We start from the raw sequence: 25,098 nt of genomic DNA, 5'->3' as shown, positions 1-25,098 counted from the left end.
GAAACGCCATTTACCTTCCCGTCGGAGCAGTACCTATTTATCTACTTCCACTGGTGTGCTTTCAAACTGCTAGGTGGGCAAGAGAAAGGACTGAGCAACGGGAGCTCACCCTGTTGTGGGGATTCGAACCACCGATCTTCTGATCGGCAAGTCCTAGGCTCTGTGGTTTAACCCACAGCGCCACCCGCGTCCCGCTTTTCCTTAGGACATCCTTCTTTTCCTCAGAAAAATGTTGGTGGGTATGGTAAGATGTCCCTACTTCTATCGGAGAAACGCTGGAGGGTATGGAGTTACACAACCCCCAAGCCATTTAAAAACTTCCCTAAACAGTGGTACCTTGGTTCTCAAACTTAATCCGTTCTGGAAGTCCATTCCAAAACCAAAGCGTTCCAAAACCAATGCACGCTTTCCCATAGAAAGCAGTGCAAAACAGATAAATCTGTTCCAGACTTTTAAAAGCAACCCCTAAAACAGCAATTTAACATGAATTTTACTATCCAATGAATCCATCGATCCATAAAATGAAAGCAATAAAAAGTTCACAAACGGGAACACTTGCTTCCGGGTTTGCAGTGTTTGGGTTCCAAGTTGTTTGAGTACCAAGGCATTTGAGAACCAAGATACCACTGTACAGGGATGCATTCAGATGTCTTCTAAAGGTTGTATAGTTTCTTATTTCCTTGGCTCAGGGGACGCTTGGACGGTTTGTTCTCAATTTTTTAATGAGGGACTCTGCTTCCTGCCACAAAGCCTAATGGTGCACATTGTGCCTTGTGTTCCCGGGATAGGATGTACTGCAGGAAAACAGGTTTTGCAAACACACACACACTCCTCCAGCAGCAGAAACCGATGTGATTTACCAGCCCGTAGAAAGGAGCAAAATGTCGGGTGGCCTGTGACTACCTGCCCTTCTTGTGTTCTTTAGATGCAATTGACGTGCTTGCTGCAGTTCCCACGCTGACAAGGCCGGGTTGCGTGATGTCTGCGTCCAAATGGCAACTGACATGTTTCTAACAATCGGCGTGGCTAATGCAAGGGATCGGCTCCGATGGGATTTCACAGTTCTCGACGCTCCTGTCCTTGAAATGATGGAAAAGCATCATGTGCCTTCAGTTGGCAATTATCACAGGCAGTGCATCTCTCGGCCCATCACAAAAGCTTTTAAGCTTGTCAGCTATAGCTTTAGGATTTCCCACCCCCTTCCTAAGGTCTGTTTTGCAAGCCTGGTTTTTTTAATGATCATGATGTGGCAAGAAAGTGGTTCTTTCCTGCTTAAAGTATATGTATTACATTTAACCACTTCTGCTAGAAGGAGATCGTTTAAGGAACCCAGGGTCATTGGGAAGGAGTTCTGTGTTGGTTTTTGCAAGGGCAGTGAGCAGGGATGGAGGGGGAATTTGATTTGGTATTCATTCAAACCCAACTCTGTCAAACTTGGACTTTCCAAAACAATATGAGAACCGAAACACAGCTATCCTCACTCCTCCGAATTTTACAGTGCAGTTCTCCAACCAAACAATAATTACAAAAATGAATATATTAAGAAGCAGATATATTAGTGAAAATGTCATACAAAAGTACACTATACAGTGGTACCTCGGGTTAAGTACTTAATTCATTCCGGAGGTCCATTCTTAACCTGAAACTGTTCTTAACCTGAAGCACCACTTTAGCTAATGGGGCCTCCTGCTGCTGCCACGCCGCTGGAGCACAATTTCTGTTCTCATCCTGAAGCAAAGTTCTTAACCTGAGGTACTATTTCTCAGTTAGCGGAGTCTGTAACCTGAAGCGTATGTAACCTGAAGCATATGTAACCCGAGGTACCACTGTATTAGGAGAAACTGCTTGCAAAAAATGTGTACATTAGTCAAAAACACATATGAGAAAATGTGTTTCTTAGGAGAAATTCACTTTAAAATGCTGAGGAATTCCCACAAATATTTTTTTTTTAAAAAAATGCAAATTGCTGCAGAAAGGTAGAGAGCTGGATCTAAGACTGGAAAAATGAGAAACCGAAAGAACCAAAATTGACAGGGACAACTGAGATGATCTTTGGCCTATGTTTGGATTCACTGGTGCTCTTGGAAAGGAGGGGTGAGAAGCATTGCAACCACCTCCTAAAAATTAAAATAAAAAGATGGTTCTTCCAACTGGGGATGCCAGAGAATCCTGACAAAAACAGGAGCAGAAATTACCAGGGCTCACTTATTCACCCCATGTCTGGAACAGAGAACAATCCAGCAAATATAATTCAGCGTTTGTTGCTGTTGCATTTGGTCAACAAATGATACATCATTTATAGTCCCCCCTCATTTGCCTTGAGTTTCCTTTGCACTGAAATGAATAGGATGCAGTAACACAATGACAATGTAAACTATGTAATTTACCTAATTAATTACATCAATTATGTAATTTTGCCAGAACAGACTGTGGGACAGATAACATAGTCTGTGGCAGAAGATGAACTGCAGAGGAACAGAAACAGGGCTGCCTGTGATGAAGTGGAGTGCAGAATGATTCCTTTCTCCATCTTTAGTCGCAACCTAGCAAAGGAACTCTCTTGCCAACCTAGCAGTTCGAAAGCACGTCAAAGTACAAGTAGATAAATAGGTACCGCTCCAGCGGGAAGGTAAACGGCATTTCCGTGCGCTGCTCTGGTTCGCCAGAAGCAGCTTAGTCATGCTGGCCACATGACCCGGAAGCTGTACGCCGGCTCCCTCGGCCAATAAAGCGAGATGAGAGCCGAAACCCCAGAGTCGGTCACGACTGGACCTAATGGTCAGGGGTTCCTTTACCTTTACCTTAGCAAAGGAACTGCGCAAACATAACCTGTGCAGCCCTCGTTTGCTCTCTCATTGCAATGCTCACTGAGACCTAAATGTTCTTTTCATCTGGAGCCATAGAAACTGAAGGCGACTAGTTGCGTGTGCCAGTAGAACAGGAGTGGCTAAGCTCTGATCCTCCATCATACCTGACCAATGGCCATGCTGGTTGGGGCTGATGGAAGCTGAGCAGAATAGCATCTGCAGGTTCCTCATCCCTGCACTAGAACATCAGTGGAGGCTGTTATGTACTGAAGTTCTCATCCTGGGCCAGCAGGGGGATACTGTAGATAGTTATGCAAATAAGGGATCGAAAGTGACATTCAGTGATTGGATAGTTTTAGAAAATTGTTACAGTTACATTGTACTGGAGCTCTATATAAGCAGGCAGACTGAGCCCTTCAGTTCAGTTCTGTCCTGGCCTGTGAATAAACAAGAGCTGTTTGAAGAATCGCTGTGTTGTGTGATATGTTCACCCACAACTTAGCACAGACATTCTGTTGTTACTTTTTTTTAGTTGTGGCACAGGCAATAATTGCGAGTATATTCAGCTTATGCTTGATTCCAGGGCATCCAACGTTCTTGAGTTGCAGTAGGGGTAAGAAAATTAAGGAGGCACATGTGTCTTACCCCCAAGGTAAAGGACCCCCGAACAGTTAAGTCCGGTCAAAGGCGACTATGGAGTTGTGGTGCTCGTCTTGCTTTCAGGCTGAGGGAGCCGGCGTTTGTCCACAGACAGCTTTCCGGGTCATGTGGCCTGCATGACTAAACCGCTTTTGGCGCAATGGGATGCCGTGATGGAAACTAGAGAGCGCGGAAACACCCTTTACCTTTCCGCCACAACAGTACCTATTTATCTACTTGAACTGGTGTGCTTTTGAACTGCTAGGTTGGCAGGAGCTAGGACTGAGCAACGGGAGCTCACCCCATCCTGGGGATTTGAACCGCTGACCTTCTGATCGGCAAGCCCAAGAGGCTCAGTGGTTTAGGCCACAGTGCCACCCGCATCCCTCCACCATACTAGAATACTAATATTTGTATAGCACAAAAAGGGGAGAATATCCTAGACCCACATGCTACTGAAAGTCTTGTCTGAATTATCTCATACTTCTCATCTTCTTGCACAGGCAGAAAGGCAGATGAACCAATGTCCCAAACACTAAGCAAGAGGTAGCATCCAGAGGCACGAGCCAATCTCACAAAATGCGAAGCACGTGAACAACTCCGCTGGGTTAAAGCCAACATTAAGTACACACACGTAAGTCTCGCGGCGCGGTTGGATTCAGTTTATTCATTTGGGTCCTGAGTCAGATCATTCATCCTGAGGGAGGGCAGGAAAGCCCAAAGCAAACAGAAGTCATGCTTCCTTTTAACCACAGCAAGTTTGGAACGATCATGACAGGTTGATCAATAGCTGCTGAAGTGCTGAGCTCTCTTCCTTTGCAGGCGTGTGCACTTAATTCAGCAGCTTGTTTCGTCCAGGACTGCACTTTTTTTGCATAACTTTGGCCTAAACCTTAGGCCCTAAAGAAAGCTCTAGAAAGGGAGGAGCCATTTTGGCCCAGCTGCGGATTTCAGAAAAGTTAACAGTTTGCTATGAATGTGCCTTTCTGGACTATTTATTTCCTTGCAGCTAGCACAGAGGAAGCAAACCATGGTCCCTGGCTTAGCATTGTGTCTGAACTCAGGATTGTGGTTTGTTTCACTCCAACAAACCATGGTTGGCAAGCCAAGAACAAACTCAAGCAACAGATTGTGGTTTGTTGAGAGTGAAACAAACCAAAAAGCCCTGATTCGGATACAGCCGTCCTTTGTTTCCTCTGTGTATTAGCAGGGGAAAGTGACAGCCTAGAAAGGCACAAACATGGTGCACCATTAACCATGGCTGGTCACAACGTACAAATGAGGCCTGTATGAGGGTTGCATGGGTCAGTGGGCTACACTATATGGTTACACACCATCCCAATCTATCAGTGGTGCGAGATTCCAGGAGTCTAGGTGTTTATCCAGGGTTTGTATTTCCTTTGGAAATGAGGCAGTGGAAACTGTGGTGTCTTTATGATATATGGTTTATTTACGCGTATATATACAACCTGAGCCAATGATGGAGGGGGCCACAGCATTACACTCTAATAGGTTCTTGCTTCTCCCACAGCCATAGTCTTGGATGCCAGCAGAAATCGGAAAGGCCCTCTGTCCCCCTGCTCAGCTTTCTGCGTTTAACCAACACTTTTTCTGTCTATCCTATATCTCAGCCAATTCTGCTTTTTTCCTGCGAACTACCCCCCAGGGAAAGGGGAGGATTGGATTGGATTGATCTTTATTATGGCCATTGGCCCGTCACACGACAGTTTCATACCAACATAATATACTTAAACCTCCAAATTTAAAATCGCTAAAACTTACAAAAGACACACAGGAGCCAAAGCAAAACCAAAAACAAAGACCACCATCATACATTACAGTAAATTTGTAACCTAAACATCGCCCTCTGCTCATAAATTAATCAAGGATATCAATAGTGATATCACCTAATTACATCCTAAAACATAGGTCATGGTTTAAAGGGATTATCCGAGCCACACAGGAGTCCGTTTCTCTTCTTTAGGGATAGGACACTGATCAAAAATCTGGCAACCATGAGTGATCTTAGGGGGTCATCATCAATTAGTAGATATCTCAGTTTGGCTTCAGTCGTAGGGAAAGGGGAGGCTCACTGCCACCCAGCAGAGTATCTCTTTGTTAATCACCTATTACCTCTTGTTTTATTCTCCCTAATGGCTCTTCTCCAGACTGATTTCCAGAGCACAGAAAATCTGGTTTGGTCTGTATTTTGACACTGCTAAATTCAGCATCTAGCAGCCCATTTCAGTACTCCAAGCAATGATTAAACCCCAACACTCACTCGACCTAGGAATTTAGTGGAGAATCTGGCACCCTGGAATTTAGGGGAGTCAAGGCACCCACAATCTCATACCATTATATTACGCAACTTTCTACGTGTGATTTGCTCACTATATTTAACAACAATGCGGTTTCTACATGGAAATATTAGAAGATGGGATGAACTTTTCTGTGCTTTCCACACACAAAAAAACTTAAGTAACTGAAGCTCACCTCTACGTTAGAAAAATGAGGCAGATTAAAGGCCCATCTAGCTCTGCAAAGGGAATAGGGCTCTCTTAACAAGTGTTAGGGACGCGGGTGGCGCTGTGGGTAAAACCTCAGCGCCTAGGGCTTGCCGATCGCATGGTCGGCAGTTCGAATCCCCGCGGCGGGGTGAGCTCCCGTCTTTCAGTCCCAGCTCCTGCCCACCTAGCAGTTCGAAAGCACATCAAAGTGCAAGTAGATAAATAGGTACTGCTTTATATCAGGAAGGTAAACGGCGTTTCCGTGTGCTGCGCTGGTGCCGGCTCGCCAGAGCAGCTTCGTCGCACTGGCCACGTGACCCGGAAGTGTCTCCGGACAGTGCTGGCCTCCGGCCTCTTAAGTGAGATGGGCGCACAACCCTAGAGTCGGACACGACTGGCCCGTACGGGCAGGGGTAACAAGTGTTACCAGTAGCTCTCTTAAACCACAGTTCCCAGGATTCTTTGAGAGAAGTAATGACTGTTTAAAGTGGTACAGTACTGCTTTAACTGTATGGTGCAGATGGAGCCTCAATGTAGCATGGGAATGAATGAAAAGGACCAGAGAACATTTTGCCTTCAGATAGACTTACGGCTCCCAGAAGTTCAGTATGCTTGCTTGTTTGTTTATCTGACTCAGGCAAGTTTACCACCTATGAGAAACTTGATTTGCTGAGAAAATTAGAAATGAGGATATTAATTTAATGCCCTGTGTCATTCGGTATAAACTGCTGTGGAAATGCCTTATCAGCTTCCTCTTCCAGATAGCGTTTCCCTTGGTTTTTGTAACCATAGCAATCTCAGTGCTTGTATTCATTTGACTTGCATCTTTGTGCAGCACGACTCTTATGTTCTAAATGGAGCCTTGTTTTCTAATGAACTGGGGTGGTAGGCAAATAAATTTGACTCACTCAATGAGAAAATAACATTCTAAAGAGAAAATGTTCATCAACTATAGCTCTGAAGGCTCCACCGTAAAGCCACAAATATGGGTAAATGGAATTGTCCAAAAGGCGCTTGGTGAAAAAAAGATCTTGCCTGCCTCTGAAATACCTTTGCTAGGAGAGGATATATTTAAAACCATAATCACCCAAACAGCCTTGTAAAAGGTAAAAAAAATAACATCTACTCACTCATAGTTTCTGTTGCAGAATATCAGATACAGCAGCTTTGTTCAGGCAGGCTTAAAATGGTAATTCAGTTTCAAAGACATGCTTAAGTCTGCTTTAAGATGGTGTCTGAGCAATTAAGCTCAGATATGCAGATTGTTCTGACATTTCTGGCTTGGCGTTGAGATGAAGAGGTAAGAGTGAAGAGAGGCAAAAAAGGATGTGCCCACACAGGCAAGGCCAGATTTAGGTTTGATGAGGCCCTAAGCTAATGAAGGTAATGACCGCTCCCCGAATAAAAACGGGGGGGGGGGCCCTTTGCGTGGACGCGCGCAGCCCCTGGATCTGGAGCGGCTCCATCAGCATAGGCTTGGCTTTGCCTTCCCTCAGGTGGGATACCTGGAGGTCTCCGCCTACCTCAGTCAGCTGTCCAATCCCACCTGGGGGGAAGTGTTGCCAAGGAGACCAGGCCAGGTAGGGGAGAGACTACCTGCCCACACAATAGAGGGAAGATCTTACCTGGGAATCCTCACTTGACTCCAGAGCTTCTCCCACCCTACCCACCCTCAGTTAATGTCTTGTTTTGCAGATTAACTTTTCTTCACAGGTTTGCAGGTTAACTTTTCTTCACAGGTATGCGGGCGCTGCTACGTTAAGGTCTCTGTTAAAGGGCCAGAAAGGAATTTCCCTGCATGGGCAGGTTTCACCTTTCCCGTAGCAAAACGTCACAACTTTGGCGGTATCAGGCCTTGGACGGAATCCTTTAGTCTATCTTCCTCTTTGCAGCGATGATACCAGGGTTCCCCGTTAAAGGGCTTTCTGAAGGTAGGCTTTGACCGTACGCCGAAAGGTCGTCATTGCTCTCCCCTGCAGCGGCGGCGTAACGGGGGCAGCTACCTCTGCTTGAACATATGTTCTCCAGAGCCAGCCCATCCCCCCCCACACACACACACTGGATAACCCTGATGCTCCCTAGGTCCTGGCTGGGGACTGGGGAGGGAGAACACCCAATGTCTGAGCCAATGTCTACCCACATTTGAAATTTAATAATGTTGTGGCCCATTTAATCCCATAGCACGTTGTCTTGAGTCGTTATTCCACATGGTGGGGGGGCCGCTCGGGATCTGGGGGACTCCGCCTGTCCACGCAATGGAGCCCTTTATATGTCCAGCTGTCCTTTGTCAACAACAAATTGTCACTGTTTTTTGTGTTGAATATATGGTGTATGGTAATTTATGGACCTAATAGGTATCTAAAGCCATTTGCACATGTAGCCATGCAACCAGTCCATGCAGAATGTAGGCACCCTATATACAGAAATGAGCAAACCAGTGATATTTTAGGGAGCAGGCTAGCAGGCGGAGCCCATTACTTACATAACAGGAGCCTACACAACACAAAACACTGTTGCTGTATGTAGGTTTTATTTTATTTTTATCTTATATTTTGGAAATGTACATCCAGGTGTTTTTTTCCTTTAATTTTTTTAGGGGCCCCCAAGAGAGTGGGGCCCTAAGCTATAGTTTGTTTAGCTTATACGTAAATCCAGCACTGCACACAAGGAGAATATTTATATGGCTACACCCTTCCCCTGTTAGGGCACAATGGGAGTTCTCTCTAGCAAACTTACGGGAAAGTTCTGAGCTTCAGCTCCTATCGTGTGCCTATCTAGAAAACATGCATTGTTGGTTTGATGTCACAGTAAATATCCCACATGTATTGCTTTGAGACGATATGTAAATAGAGCTATTGCTTAGGCCAGGAGGGGCTAGCATGGCACCTTTCAGAAGCTGCGGAACTACAGTTCCCATCATCCCTGACCATTGGCCATGCTGGCTGGGGCTGATGAGAGCTGGAGTCCCACAACATCCAATGGACACCATGTTGCCTACCCTGGCTTAGGCAGAGTGTGCTGGTCTTGGGGTAACCCATGAAACGCGGTCAAGAATCCAAAGGTTCCGCTGGGAATCAGTCCGACAGGGCCAAGGCAGGACACAAGGCAGGAAACCAGGCAAGGACAGATACAGGATCTGGCATACAGCAACATTGCTCCCGCAACCTGGGGCAGGGTCCAACAGCCTTTTATCTTTGTCAGGGTAACGGCCGGTCCTGATCCCCCAGCGACTCACCTCCCTGTCTCACCCAAAGGTGAGCACTCCTCCTGCAAGTACTCAGGTCTTTCCTTCTCTCAGACCTTAGTCTCTGCAGCTCAGGAGACGTCAGTGGTTTACTAGACCCAGGGGTCACCTCAGTCTCCCCTGACCCAACTGGTAGTGGAGCAGCTATAAGTGATGGCCCAGCTGAAGGCAACGAGGTAATCCCCACATCTGGAGCCAGGGCAGGCTCCGGCCCCTGACTTGGCCCAGCTGGTGTTCGTTGCAGGGGAACCTGTGCAGACTGGGACTCTTCAGGATCAGGCCCCAGACTAGGTTCAGATGATGCCTGAGGCAAAGGATCTGGTGCGGACTGAGTCTCCTCTGGTTCCGAGCCCGAGCCCAAGTCCCAGGCCAATCCCAGAGCCAATCAAGGGCAGGAGGTAATGCTTGCTTAATGATAACTAGCCAAGTGTGAGTCTTGCAAGCTGCCCATTCAATTCAGTATGGGTTTTGCAAGTAGTTTCCTGGCAGACTCTTTGAGTCCGATCTGTCTGTCTTCCCATCTGCAGCCTTAATGACCCACCTGAGACAGCCACCCCATAGCGGAGCCGTCAGTTCTCTCCTTGGGTCAGCCAATTTTTCTAATTAGCTAGAGTTTTCAAAGCAGCAATGGGCTTTGTTTCCATTACGGTCTCTTCATGCTCCCAGGACACAGTGTATGTTTCCATACTGAACACTCATCAAAGACACTCATCAAAGAACTTGTTCTCTCTCATAAGACATCCCAGCAAAGAACATTTTCAACCTTCCTGGAAGAAACTGGATGTATGCATACTTACGGAGAACAAGTACTTTGTCTGTGATCGCCACTGTTGCCTTTGTAAAACTTTCCCCTCTGGGTTTTGGTCTTCCGAAGTACCATCCTGCAATGCATCTAAGACATTCATAATAAAGACCTGAGGCAATTAACATCCAGCAGTTATTCTCCGGATTATACTCCTCTCCCCTTGGGTCTCATGCTTGCCTTGTTCTAGCCAGCTTTTGGGACCACCAGGATCTAAGCTAGAACCTCCGAGGGCTGAACTTGAGCAGATGTTAACCAGCAATAGAAAGAAGGTTGCAGGTTCCCTCTGGGTGTTATTGTACTTCAACTCCCACCAGACCAAGTCAATATGACCAATGGTCAGGGATGATGGGAGTTTAGGTCCAACAATATCTGAAGTATACCTGAAGGAGTGTCTCCACCCCCATCATTCAGCCTAGACACTGAGGTCCAGCTCTGAGAGCCTTCTGGTGGTTCCCTCACTGTGAGAAGTGAAGCTACAGGGAACCAGGCAGAGGGCCTTCTTGGTAGTGGCACCTGCCCTGTGGAACGCCCTCCCATCAGATGTCAAGGAAATAAACAACTATCTGACTTTTAGAAGACATCCAAAGGCAGCCCTGTTTAGGGAAGTTTTTAATGTTTGATGTTTTATACGGTATAAATAATAAACTGTTGTTGTTGTTATGATCCATGGGTTCCCTATCCTTGCTGTAGAACTGGACCCTGAACCCTCCTTCAAGCAAATCTGTAGGGACTGTGGCCTCAGATTACCTCTTCCCATGGAACTCTGGGAAGTGTAGTTCCGTGATGGGAAGAGGGGTCTCCTAACAACTCTCAGCACCCTTAGCAAACTACAGTTCCCAGGATTCTTTGCAGGAGGCCATGGCTGTTTAATGTGATGTGATACTGCTTTAGATGTATAGCGCAGATGGGGCCTAAGCGTTTTGGCTGAAATAATTATTTAAATCCACTCTCCCCCAGCTCAAACTCAACACACTGACTCCCTAGTTAGAGATCATTCTTAGGAAAAGATTTCTTTCTCCCTCCCATGCCTCCAAATTACTTTATGCATGCCTACCTTTAAAAAGAGTTTGGAACTCATTATCTACACACCGATAACTTCTGCTTTTAGGTTTACAGAGATAGGTCTTAGTAATAACTCTTAACAAAACCTTGCACATGAAGAATATTTCTGTAACAGGAAGGAATGTGGGGTCTCTTTGTCTGAAGACTCCAAAAGTGAACCTTTTTGGAGAAAATCCAGTCAAGTCTTGTCAGCTGATAAAGACATCCTATGTCCTTCTAAAATGTGTTTTTTTGGGGGGCGGGGGGCTATTGAGTTGTTGTTTTTATTTTTATTAGGTATTTTGTGGTTTTATAGCTTGATTTTATTCTGTGAACTGCCCTGAGACCCCCGGGTATAGGGCGGTATATTAATAATAATAATAATAATAATAATAATAATAATAATAATAATAATAGAGATGGTATGTTTCTTGCACAGGTAAATGGAAGATCTGGAGACACGCAAGGCACGTCGGATAGAGCAGATGGTAGCCAAATGGCTGCGGCGGTCACGGGATCATGCAGCCAGGTAGGTATTTTAAGGAAATGTCATTAAAAGGGGGAAGGTAAACGGCGTTTCCGTGCGCTGCTCTGGTTTGCCAGAAGAGGCTTAGTCATGCTGGCCACATGACCAGGAAGCTGTACGCCGGCTCCCTTGGCCAATAAAGCGAGATGAGCGCCGCAACCCCAGAGTTGGTCACGACTGGACCTAATGGTCAGGGGTCCCTTTACCTTTTAGGTCAAAACCAGCAGTTTGAATTGGGCCCAGAGACTAATTGGTAGCCAGTGCAGTGGGATCAGGATCAGTGTAATATGCTCAGATCGTCTTGCTCCGGTGAGCAACCTGGCCGCTGAATTCTGCACCAGCTGAAGTTTCCAAACCATCTTCAGAGGCAGTCCTATCTATAAGGTATTCTAATAGATTGTTGGAAACAAGCGTCTCACCACGAGAGGGTTATGTACTCTGCACATATATGTGAAACCGCGTAAAGTTGGGAGGGCACTGTTGAGAGAGGCTGTGAAACAGCTCTCTCTCTCTCAACGGATCCTGATCATCCCACCCACCTTCTCCGGGTGGTGATGAACCTCAGCATGTATGGTCCCTGCTGGCTGCCTCCGGTTACGGAAAGCTGAGCTGGGGAGTTGATGGGTTGGTTCCTGGGGGCTCCCAGTACCATAGCTGTCAACCGTCCCTTATTTGGTGGGAAACTCCCTTATCCCAGCGCCGTTTCCTCCTGCTGTCCCGGATTGATGATGTTCCTTAAGTTTCCCAGTGTTATGTACTGAGTCGAATAGGATCCAAACTGCAGCAGTCTGATTGGTCCTAGAACAATAGGATTCAGAATGCAGCAGTCTGATTGGTCCGAGAACAATGCAGCAGTATGATTGGTTGGCAGGAACCACCCAATCATGCTCCAGATTGAAGTGAATCCACAACCTGATTGGCTTACAGTAGAATTCCAGAATTAGCCAATCATGTGCAGCCCATTGTGTAAATAATGTATATAAAGCAGATACCTTGAGGGGGCTTTCATTCATTCCTCCTCACCACCATGAGCTGAATAAAGAGCATGAAATCACCTTGCGACTCCGAGTATATTTCACCCAGGTTCATGCTCACCCAGCTCAGGAGGGAAGCAGCGGCTCGGGGTCCTCCGTCTCGAGAGAGCAAGAGAGAGCGCGCGCACAAGCTGCCGCATCCCCGTCTCTCCCTTTCCCCCCTCAGGGGCACGTCGTGAGGAGACGGGTGGTGGCGGGTGGGCAGCCAGCCCCTCTCTTGCGAGACTTCCGCCGCGCTGCCAGGGGAAGCCAGAGGCGGCAGCGGCGGCGGCTGAGGAGGCGGCCTGAGGGAGGAGGAAGAGGAGGGGATGGGGAGGGACGCAGAAGGGCGGCACTTCAGCGGCTGCCACGGCGCCACAACCACCTCATGCCGGGCTCGCGGGCGGCGTGGGCGAGAGTCTCCCTCCCTCCCTCTCTCTCGGGTGGGGAAGTGCCGATGGAACTCCTTGCGCCAGGACGACGGCAGCCCCAACGTGTTGCTTAGCATCCCCTCCAACCAGTGCAGCATCTTAATGTAGTGATTTCCCCCTCTGCATCCCTTTCATAACTCTATTTTTATAAATCATTTGTCCACCCATAGTTCAAATTTTTACTACAAGTTTTCTGTCAAGCCTACCAATGTATGTAACTCTTTACAATAGCTTTTCAAATAAATTATAAACTTTCCCCATTCTTTATTAAAGAGGTCCTCTTCCTGGTTTCTAATTCTGCCTGTAAGCTTTGCCATCTCGACGGCGTTCATCCGTTTTGTCTGCCTCTCTTCTTTGGTAGGAGTTGTAGACCCTTAGGAACATCTAGTCTAACTCCCTGCAAAACACAGTCAGTGGCAGCCAAGGCAGCCTGGCTCCATCAGTGCTGGATTTCTGTATAAACTAAGCCAAAATCCCTTATTTTGGCTGCTGATCCCTTATTTCCGAGGCTGCTGGTCCCTTATTTTCAAATCTGTAAGTTGACAGCTATGCGGTACCCAGTGCTGCTGTGGCCTCTCTCCCCTTTCGTCTTGGAAGTTGCTGTAGATGGTTGCTTTCTATCCAGTTTCTCCCCCACCCCCAAGAAATAACGTTGCTGCCTGTTTGTGGGGCAGCGAGGGCGATCGAAGGGCGACTCTTGGATCCTGCCCAAGGAACAAAATTGATGAGTGAGCAAAGCTAAAACATTCGAGGCAAGTGCATAGCAGGCCTGGTGAGGGATGCAGCCCAGGGAGAAGGGGTGTGGCTTCAAAGGGGGTGTGGCCTGGAGAGAGTCCTCAGGGCCAGGTAGAGAGGTCTGAAGAGCTGCATTTTCCTCCCAGGCCTAAGGGTCTCCACCCCTGCAATAGGGGACTGCTTTGAACTTCTGGCAGCTGCTAATTTTGTGTGGGGCGAATCCGGCTGATGCTTCCCTTCCTTCCCATCCCGTTATGTAGTTCATCGCTCCATAATGTCCCTGCATTCTCTCCTTCCGCTTTTATTGCAGTTTTGGGTTTTCCTTTTGATCTTCCTGTCCCTGTCTCCCTCTGCCTCCTGCCTTCATCCCCAAGCCCTTTCTCTTTTCCATTGGCTGATGGAACTTCCCAAGCTGCCCTGCAAGTTCAGGGTGAGCATTGCTATCCCTCCCCACAAAGGCCGGCCCACCCATGAGATGAGGTGAGACAACCATGTTGGGTGGCAAGATCCACAGGGGCAGCAGATTCTGATGTTGATCATAATATTTATTTATTTATTCATTCATTCATTCATTCATTCATTCATTCCATTCATTCATTCATACCCCACCCAACTGGCTGAGTTCCCCCAGCCACTCTGGGCGGCTACCAATTGAGTGTTAAAAACAATACACCATTAAATGTACTGAGCTGGCCTTGTTTCCTACCTCTTCTCTCTCTCTCTCTCTCTCTCTCTCTCACACACACACACACACACACACACACTTCCGGTCCAAATCCTGGTTGCCCCTGCCAGTCTTCTCTTTATTCTCCTCTTCTCACATATCCTTCTGTTCCTGGTCTGCCCGCCTGCCTTTCTCTCACACACACACCAAGCTGTGTGGTCTCAGAAAATGCCCGCCTCTGCTTCCTGCAATTGCTCCACTCGACACTGCTGCTCTCTGATTTCTCCCTCACCTCCTTTGCCCTCTCTGGGGCATATGCTGAAAGCTGGAGCCTTTATCTATCCAGGCTGCCATGCCAGCACTTGCTATTCTTTCTGCCCGTCTGCCACTTAAACTATGCTATGTCCTGGCAAGCTCTGGAAGTTGTCACCCTGCGATACCCGGAGTGCTGCCAACATTCCTGTGCCTACTTCCATTATCTCCGCTTCTTTTCATGCCAGCCTCTCCTCCCTCCCTCCCTGGCTGCCCAGGGCACTTGCTGTAAGCAGAAGTCCTAGAATGGCTGAAACAACTTGCCTGCCAACTCTCCCCCTTCCTTCCTTGCCGCTGCGCAGTTCAATAAGAGCCTCTCTCCTTGGGCTCCCAGGCTGCCTGCCTGGAGAACAAAGGCTGTGACCTCATCCTGACATTTTCTGATGCAGACAGTGGCTGTTGTAACATCATCCTGGTGTTGCCCACCTGAACAGGTGGTCCCCTCCCACAGTGCTGTCCTTCTGGCACAAAAAAAAGAAAATGTTATGCCCCAATACCTGCACATTGTTGCCATTACTTATTATTTACTCCCTGTACAACTATTCCAGAATGCGGCAGCCAGACTGGTGACTGGGAGTGGCCGCTGAGACCATATAACACTGGCCCTGAAAGACCTACATTGGCTCCCAGTACATTTCCAAGCACAATTCAAAGTGTTGGAGCTGACCTTTAAAGCCCTAAATGGCCTCAGCCCAGTATACCTGAAGGAGCATCTCCACCCCCATCATCCAGCCTGGACATTGAGGTCCAGCTCCGAGGTCCTTCTGTGGGTTCCCTTGCTGCAAAAAGGGAGGTTACAGGGAACCAGGCAGAGGGCCTTCTCGGTGGTGGTGCTCACCCTGTGGAACACCCTGCCTTCAGATGTCAAGGAAATAAACAACTATCTGACTTTTAGAAGACATCTGAAGGCAAACCTCTTTAGGGAAGTTTTTAATGTTCGATGTTTTATTGTGTTTTTAATACTCTGTTGGGAACTGCCCAGAGTGACTGGGGAAGCCCAGCCAGATGGGCAGGGTATAAATAACAAAATTACTTTTGTTGTTGTATTTGATTTCTTGCCCATCAAGATGTTCAGTGGTGGAGAATCTGCCTTGCATGCAGAAGATTTCAGGTTCCATCCCCAGTGTCTCTGGGTACAGCTGAGAGAGAGCCCTGTTTGAAACCCTGGAGAGCTGAGCCTTCTTCTCTTGGGGGTTCCCCAGTTTGTGCCTCTCACCATTCCTCTGTATCCAAGCCAGTCCATGACAGACACTTCCAAATGTTTGCTATTTTCAGGAAGGAATCAATAACGTCCTAGCAAATTCAGGTTGTGAATTTCTAGGTGATTGGGAGGCCCTGTGCAATAGATTCAGTTCTCCAAAAAGATCAGACATCCTGCAAAATGGAAAGTGACAGAAAAATGCACTGGAAAGTATAATAATAATAATAATAATAATAATAATAATAATAATAGTAGTAGTAGTAGTAGTAGTAGTAGTAGTAGTAGTTTATTATTTATACGCCGCCCATCTGCCTGGGTTTCCCCAGCCACTCTGGGCGGCTCCCAACAGAATTAGAAGCACTACAGAGTGGGATGGAAAAGGATCCCTTCCTGCCTCCCTATGGGCAACCTTCTTTTCCATATATAAATTTATTTATTTAATTTTACATAATAGTTATACATAACAAACATATCAGTTCAAACAAACAACAACAAAGAACACAAAAGGTTATCTCAAACCTTCAGACCTCCATCTACCCCTCCATGGGTTCCATTTTTATAATTTTGTTCCTGCATCTTTTCCTGTAATCTATCTACTGCAATAATAAATGTCCATAATATCCAATTTACTGTAATCTACTTAATAATAAATGTCCATAATATCCAAAGTCCACCTTTCTTTTCAAGTGTTTTTTATATTCCTGCTACCAATGTTAACCATTTACAGTGATCTCTCAAATATGTTTTAAAGTCATCCCAGTCCTTAATAAAGATTTGGTCTTCCTGATTTCTGATCTTTCCCGTCAATTTTTGCCATTTCGGCTTATTCCATCAATTTAGTCTGCCATTCATCTCTGGGTGGTACTTTGTCTTCTTTCCGTCTCTGGGCTGAGAGCATCTGTGCTGCTGTCGTCACATACATTGTAAAAAAAAATCTTCTCTTTGGGTAATTCTGCACCTATAATTCCTAATAAAAAAGCTTCTGGTTTTTTTAACAAAAGTTATGTCAAACATTTTTTCCCCAATTCATTATATATCAATTCCTGTGGCGCTGTGGTTTAAACCACAGAGCCTAGGACTTGGCGATCAGAAGGTCAGCGGTTCGAATCCCCGCGACGGGGTGAGCTCCCGTTGCTCGGTCCCTGCTCCTGCACACCTCGCAGTTTGAAAGCACGTCAAGTGCAAGTAGATAAATAGGTACCACTCCGGCGGGAAGGTAAACGGTGTTTCCATGCGCTGCTCTGGTTCACCAGAAGCGGTTTAGTCATGCTGGCCACATGACCCGGAAGCTGTACGCCGGCTCCCTCGGCCAATAAAGCGAGATGAGCGCCGCAATCCCAGAGTCGGCCACGACTGGACCTAATGGTCAGGGGTCCCTTTACCTTTACCTATGGGCAACCTTCTTAAGCATTTTTTTTTATAAAAAATTTTTTGCAGGGGGAGATCGTCAGTGGGTGACAGAGCATCGGACAGCATCAATCAGCCTCCAACCCGCGTGAAGCTCACAGTGGAGGTCCAAAAAGATGTGCTGCTTGGACATTATGGCTTTGAAGTTTCCCAGCATCTTCCCCTGCTTATCACCTCAGTTGCTGCAGGTAGGGATGATATCTCTCTAAGGTAACACCAAATAACATGCAATGATGACAGAGGGGTGAGGTGGGTGGCAGGAATGAATCACACAGAGTAGGCAAAGTTGACTCTATATTCGACGAAACAAGGTCTGCTCAGGAGCGCCAGATCTAATGAGTATAGCAACTCTTCTCTTTTTTAAAAAAAATATATACTTTTCAGGTACATACATTTCACTGATGTTACATTCATTTTGACATTTTAAAACTTGACTTCCTTCCCCCCTCTTTCTGCAGTTCCTTAAATTTATTTTCAATTTCTTCTGCATATCCAAATTAACTTTACTTACTCGTTTATTTATCATTCATATATTCTTCTTTCTTCTTTGGCGATCACTCGTAGCCGAGTAAGATCGTCTTCCATAAACACGGTTTTAACAATGAGTCTGTAAGTGACTGTGGAGGCCAATTCTGGACCCACACGTCCTTCCACAGTGGGGACATTGGTTCCTGGGTGGGAGTTGATCACAATGTGGATTTGCCAAGCGTGCCTTCCTCGTAGCACGTTTCTCCCTTGCATTCTGAGTCTTCAAAGCCCATGACACCTTTGGTAAAGGCTGTTCATGTGTGTGTGTGTGTGTATATATATATATATATATATATATGTATGTATGTATATACACACACACACACACACACACACATATATATACACACACACACACACACATATATATATATATACACATATACATACATATATATATATATATATATATATATATATATATATATATATATACATATACATATACATATATACATATATACATATACACACACACACACACTTATATAGCTGCAGGTTATTACAATAATCTTGCCAATGTTTTTATCTGTTTACAGTTTATAGTGGTGCCCTGCAAGACGAATGCCTCGCAAGACGGAAAACTCGCTAGACGAAAGAGTTTTCCATTTTGCAGGTGCTTCGCAAAACGAATTTCCTATGGGCTTGCTTCGCAAGATGAAAATGTCTTGCGAGTTCCTGCGGTTTTTTTTCCTCCCCCCCCCCCTTTTTCTAAGCCGCTAAGCCGCTTATCTGCTTATCCGATAAGCCGCTAATAGCCGCTAATAGCGCTAATCCGCTAAGCCGTCAATGGGCTTGCTTCGCAAGACGAAAAAACCGCTAGACGAAGAGACTCGCGGAACGGATTCTTTTCATCTTGCGAGGCACCACTGTATCTGTAAATATTCAATAAACCATTTCCATTTGTTTATAAAAAGTTTGTTATCTTTATTTCTTATTCTTCTGGCCATTTTTGTATATTCCATAAGTTTCCATTTTTGGGAACAGCAACTCTTCATCATAGGTCTTGCTCCTATGTCACAGTTGTGGAGACTTAAGGTCCCCAGCCTCACGCAACTGCCTGAATCTCCTTCTTCCTGGGTCCTTCCTAAGCAATCTGAGACTACACCGATGTGCCTGTCTCTGCTCCTCTCTCTTCATACCTCTTCTGGTTCTGGGAGACCGAGGAGAGGGGAGCTTGTTGCAGCAAGAGGGGGACATGCCCAGCATGACTCATCTCCTGCTTCTGAGGAGGAGCACGACCATTCCTTCCTGAGCTGACTAGGGTGGGATGGAGTCGCTCAATGGTGCAGTTATGTCTCTTTGGGTAACTTTGGTTTGCATTTTCATGTCGTAAGATGTCTGAAGTGAGGCTCCAGCTTTCTGCAGTTTGAGTTGATTTTGTAAACGCAGAGAGATCATTTGTCCCTAACAAGGCCCTGACATTTTGCAGGCAGCACCGCTGACGGGAAGCTTTTGCCGGGGGATCACATCATTGCAATAAACAACAAAGCAGCTGAAGAGGACGTTACCGGGGAACAAGCAGCCGCTCTTTTAAGGTGCTATACATGAGCATGCCCAAAGTATTAGATAATGCAGCTGAACTCCAGGAAAAGCTTAGGTTCTCTCTTTTTATATATATAAATTCATTTATTTGACTTTTCAGATTAAAGTTTTACAATCGCATATACAACATAAAAACAAGATTCCAAAGAATCTCCTGGACTTCCCTCCTCCCTTTTGTTGGTCCTATTGTTAATCATTTCCTCCTGCATCTTTTATAATAATCCAAATCTTTTACATCTCATGTCCAAAATTTACCATTAAACTGCAAGTGTTATTCCAATCCTACTAGCGATTTTAACTGTTTGCAATGGTTTTTAAGGTAAATTATAAATTCCCCCCATTCCTGATTAAAATTTTGGTCTTCCTGATTTCTGATTCTTCCGGTCAGTTTTGCCATTTTGGCATAATCCATCAACTTAATCTGCCCATTCTTCTCTGGTAGGGACAGGGACAGGGACAGCTTAGGTTCTCACCAGAGATTTGTGCTAGCAAAGACAGAGTTTGAGTATCCCAAGGAGGATCCAGATTTTTCTGTGGCATCTCCTAACTATGTTCAATCAAGAGTTACTTATTTCTGAAGTCCCATGGTGTCACGGTCCGGTTCACGGGCGATCGAAGTCCCGGCAGGGGACGTCAGGACTGGGGGCAAGATGGTGGGGTGGGAACAGGAACAGAGGTCCAGAAGCCAGGAGTCAGGAAACCAGGAAAGCTGGGAGTCATGAAGTCAAGGGTCCAAGGATCAAGAAGCAAGGAGTCAAGGAACCAAACGCAGCAAGGCAGGGAACGTGTTTTGTAGTAATAATAATTGTTTATTTATTTATTTATTTATACCCCAACCATCTGGGTGGCTTCCAAAAAAATATTAAAATACTGTAATACATCAAACATTAAAAGCTTCCCTAAACAGGGCTGCCTTCAGATGTCTTCTAAAAGTCTGGTAGTTGTTGTTCTCTTTGACATCTCGTGGGAGGGCGTTCGACAGGGAGGGCGCCACTACCAAGAAGGCCCTCTGCCTGGTTCCCTGTAACTTGGCTTCTCGCAGTGAGGGAACCGCCAGAAGGCCTTCGGCGCTGGACCTCAGTGTCCGGGCAGAACGATGGGGGTGGAGACGCTCCTTCAGCTGTGGCAAAGAGCTGAAGGGAAATGCTGACCTTATATCCCTTCCCAGCTCTTGCCACCAGGTGCTGTGAGTTACCAATTGGCCTCACCTGTGAGGCCACGCCTTGCCTCTTCAGAACAAACTTAGGAAGGCCCCAGTCCTGGTCACAGGGCCTGGCTTCTGCACACATACCTGACACATAGCACTTTACAGAATACAGTAGAACCTTGGGTTAAGTACTTAATTCGTTCCGGAGGTTTGTTCTTAACCTGAAACTGTTCTTAACCTGAAGCACCACTTTAGCTATTGGGGCCTCCTGCTGCTGCCACAGCTCAATTTCTGTTCTCATCCTGAAGCAAAGTTCTTAACCCAAGGTAATATTTCTGGGTTAGCAGAGTCTGTAACCTGAAGCGTATGTAACCCGAAGGACCACTTTACAAGTCATATGGTGTTTGAGATGGCAGTGAAGCATCCAGACAGGGATATTGGGGAGACGGTCGGAGATGGAGGACTTGAATGAGGAAGACAGTTTAAAAGTAGAGCGATAGAGGTAACTTGGGTGTTATCTGTGTGGCGCTGATGGTCTAAACCACTGAGCCTCTTGGGCTTGCCGTTCAGAAGGTCAGCAGTTCGAATCCCCACAACAGGGTGAGCTCCCGTTGCTCGGTCCCAGCTCCTGCCAACCTAGCAGTTTGAAAGCACACCAGTGCAAGTAGATAAATAGGTACCACTGTGGCGGGAAAGTAAACAGCGTTTCTGTGTGCTCTGGTTTCCGTCACGGTGTCCTGTTGCGCCCAGAAGCGGTTTAGTCGTGCTGGCCACATGACCCAGAAAGTTGTCTGTGGACAAACGCCTGCTCCCTCGGCCTGAAAGCGAGATGAGCACCACAACCCCATAGTCGCCTTTGATTGCACTTAACCGTCCAGGGGTCCTTTACGTTTTTACCTTTTACCATCTGTGTATAAGTGGTACTGAAAGCAACGGGGCCTGGATGAAGTCAATAACTCATAGTACGTCCTTAGATAAAAGGTGGTTTTGCTACTATCGAGGGTATGTATTATCTCCCTTGTGGAAACAGCTGTTGTATATTTTCATTTTCTTTTCTTTTTTTGCCTTACAGGGAATCAAAAGACACTCTCCAGTTTACAGTTCTCCGATGCACCTCGGTAAATTGCCTTCATGTACCCCTGGGGTTTGAAATGCTCCTTGGGGGGTCAGGGTTTGGCCTCCTGATGGGTGTGCGCAAACGAGATGTTCCCAGAGGTAATCTTAAGAGTTACAAAGGATGAGTAGGGGGAGATGTCCCTGAGACCAGGGAACATGCGCTTTTTGCAACTCTGGAGAGGCCACGCACATCAGTGGCGGACATTTTGCCCTCACCGTAATGTTGCTGCCAGGCTGGCATTAGTGCAACATTATGGACAGAGAGTTGACCACTCATTGCATGCCAACGTGTGTGACCGTATCCTGTTGACAGCCTGTCGAGATAAAGATAAGCTGCTTCCAGGGGGCAGCTAGGGGGTAAAGAAAAGCAGGCACAAGGTGGTGCTTAACCCTTGCCCTCCTGCTGTTTCCCCGTTCCAAATCACTCTCCAAATATGTTTTCCTGCATTTAGAACCCTCCCGTAAGAACAGCCATATGGGTGCGGTCCACTTTGGTGCCCAGTGAAGACTTTCTAATTCACTCTGACGTTTTCATTGTGTTTTAAATCTGAGCTATTTTGGGGGGTTTTCCCAGCTTTTCAATTTTTATTTATACTTTTCAAGTTTACACATTTCACTAGTTGTATACATTTCGCTAATTTTACAATCATTTTAACATTTCAAAACTGGACTTCCTTCCCCCTCTTTCTGCCGTTCCTTAAATTTATTTTTAATCTCCTCTGCATATCCAAATTCACTCAATTTGCTCATTTATTCACTTGCTTTAAATACAGACTCTTGTAGAAACTGCAGGTTATTGCAATAATCCATTCAATCTGAGCTGTTTTACTCTGTCTCCATTGTAACTTGGATATTGCCCCAGCTTTTTGGTGGGCTTTAATGATGACATTTCACATTTTGAGCGTGGTTTTGCTTTGTTTTGTTGTGTAAGCCACTTATTTATTTATTTCTGGGTGACGATGCACATTGAGTCACTAAATTTGGAGCAATTCAAACAGCGAAAGCGTTGTCTCCCACTCCACACATTTCTCCATTTCTGATCCGCCCCCTCCCTGCAAGCAACAACAACAACAACAATAGATCATTAGGCTACCATTTCTCTGCATTGGGTTGCCGTAGGCAAATGAAAAGGACGCCCTTCTCCTTAAAGTGCTCTTTGTGAAGTTCCCAGAGGCGTCAGGAGAGCTGTTGCAGGAAAGAACGCTGGTCAAAATGGACGCTTGATCGGATCCAGCAGGACTATTTTTAATGGCTTGATGGCAGAGGCGCAGCTAGCTGCTCCGGCACCCGGAGCAGCACACATGCTGTGCTCCCAGGGGCGGGGCGAGCCCCCCACAGGGAGGGCGGGGTGAGAGTCCCAGGGGGGTGCAGAGGCGTGCGTCCCAAAGGTTGAGCCGCCCATGGCGGGCTGCTTCCTGGGGGTGAGTGAAGGGAGCCGCACCCCTTTGCCAGCAGCCTTTCTCCCTTCCCTCTTCTTTTTGACAGCTTGGGGGAGGCTAACCCTGTTGGCATGCAACCAAGGAAATGGGGGCAATTGGCCCCCAGCTGGCTCCGGCCCACCGGCCGGTGTGCCAAGCGAACTCCAGTCCTTGGTGCAGCATAAATCTGCGACCCGAGCGTCAAAAGCTAGGGCACGTTACTCAGCAGAGTAAACACTGCCCAAACAGAAGTGGCAGGGGAGGTTGTGTAAGTATATTTACAGGCATACATTCAGCGTACATCAGGGCAAAAGGAAGCATGTCTGATCTCCTTCGTGTCCCAAGCAAAACGGCTAAAGCAAAAGCTATACACAAACGGAAGTTCTCAGCATACTGTGCTGGAGTGTAAACAGACATGTGACACACAACAATCATGCCTGTTCCTAAGGTGGAACGGAATATCCCAACACTCCTTCACACACACCCCAGGAAGTAGCCCGGGAGCAGGGGGCAACAGCGCGCTGCCCACCTGTGACTCCCAAGCCTCCCCCGAGTTGTCAAAATGAAGCAGAGAAGGCTGTTGGCAAAGCCATCCCTTCCCCCAATGGATTGGGGTAGGCTTGGGAGTCATGGGCGGGCAGCACGCTGAATGTCACCCCCCTCAGTGATGACACCTGGGGTGGACCACCCTCACCAGTGGGGGGAGAGCCATTGTGGTGTAGTGTTTAAGAGCGGTAGTCCCGTAATCTGGTGAACCGGGTTCGATTCCCCACTCCTCCACATGCAGCTGCTGGGTGACCTTGGGCCAGTCACACTTCTCTCTGAAGTCTCTCAGCCTCACTCACCTCACAGTGTGTTTGTTGTGGGGCAGGAAGGGAAAGGAGAATGTTAGCCGCTTTGAGACTCCTTCGGGTGGTGATAAAGCGGGATATCAAATCCAAACTCTCCTTCTTCTGCTGCTCCTTAGGTGAGATTGCGAAAATCGTGATGATGTCAAACCGACAGGGTTTGTTGTCATGTTACCATGTTGCTGTCAGGGTGTTGTACTTTGCAAACCCAATGCCATTGTCTTTGCAGGGTGGCCCTAAATCCTCCTTTCTTACAGCTGAGAAAAGAGCCAGGCTAAAGACAAATCCCGTCAAAGTCCGCTTTGCAGAAGAAGTAGTCGTGAATGGACATACTCAGGTATGTGCCAACACGGCCATTATGCCGGAAGAAACAGCCTTGGAGCAATGGTCAGATTGTCAAAATACATATGCATGGGAGTTGTCGGTCATTAACATCATGAAGGCACCTTGTTGGCTGCCCCTGCACTGGGCTAGTGGAATTGAAAGTTGTGCTTAGGGCTGATAACCAGTTTAAGGATAGCTCAGTTGGTTAGAGCATGGTGCTCATAAGACCAAGGTTGAGGGTTCAATCCCTGTATGGGACAGCTGAATATTCCTGCATTGCAGGGGGTTGAACTAGATGATTTTCAGGGTCCCTTCTAACTCCACAATTCTATGATTCTATGAAAACTTAGCTGACTAGTTATTGGCCTTGTGAATGGTTTATTAGTTCCTTAAATTTATATACCGTATTTTTCGCTCTATAAGACGCACCAGACCACAGGACGCACCTAGTTTTTGGAGGAGGAAAACAAGAAAAATAATATTCTGAATCTCGAAAGCCAGAACAGCAAGAGGGATCGCTGCGCAGTGAAAGCAGCAATCCCTCTTGCTGTTCTGGCTTCTGGGATAGCTGCACAGCCTGCATTCACTCCATAAGACGCACACACATTTCCCCTCACTTTTTAGAAGTGAAAAAGTGAGTCTTATAGAGCAAAAAATATGGTATATCTGTGTATTGCCAAAACCTCCTTGTTTGTGCCTCTCTTTGGCTGTGTACCCGTTACGGTTTACTCCGAATCCTGTGCGTTTCCACGGCTCGTTTTTTTTTTAATCCACAGAGCTATCCTGTGGTTTATTGCAAAATGCTGCAGTTTGACTCATTCCAGCCTGCCACAAGCCAGC

At 46.6% G+C, this 25,098-nt stretch overlaps 1 protein-coding gene and 1 long non-coding RNA gene across 4 annotated transcripts in view; one reads left to right on the top strand and one right to left on the bottom strand.

The window, feature by feature from the left end:
• Positions 1 to 25,098, top strand: part of FRMPD1 (FERM and PDZ domain containing 1) — an 84,044-nt gene that overhangs the window by 33,337 nt on the left and 25,609 nt on the right. The window contains exons 2-7 of one of the 3 annotated variants that reach the window (XM_079959130.1): positions 3,950 to 4,080; positions 11,483 to 11,572; positions 17,363 to 17,520; positions 19,293 to 19,398; positions 21,625 to 21,670; positions 24,164 to 24,271. In XM_079959130.1, coding sequence (XP_079815256.1) covers positions 11,487 to 11,572; positions 17,363 to 17,520; positions 19,293 to 19,398; positions 21,625 to 21,670; positions 24,164 to 24,271 — 504 coding nt within the window. In that variant the 5' untranslated portion in view covers positions 3,950 to 4,080; positions 11,483 to 11,486. Of the gene's footprint in view, positions 1 to 3,949; positions 4,081 to 11,482; positions 11,573 to 17,362; positions 17,521 to 19,292; positions 19,399 to 21,624; positions 21,671 to 24,163; positions 24,272 to 25,098 lie in introns of those variants that run through there. The other 2 variants (XM_079959131.1, XM_079959132.1) reach the window with 2 other exon arrangements.
• The window catches only part of LOC307206659, a 306,611-nt gene that overhangs the window by 274,007 nt on the left and 7,506 nt on the right, over positions 1 to 25,098 (bottom strand). The window lies entirely within an intron of this gene.

The sequence above is a fragment of the Podarcis cretensis genome (genome assembly GCF_951804945.1).
Source record: "Podarcis cretensis genome assembly, chromosome: 17".
NCBI lineage: Eukaryota > Metazoa > Chordata > Lepidosauria > Squamata > Lacertidae > Podarcis > Podarcis cretensis.
Note: the sequence above shows the minus strand (reverse complement) of the source record. Positions and strands in the feature narration are given on the sequence as shown.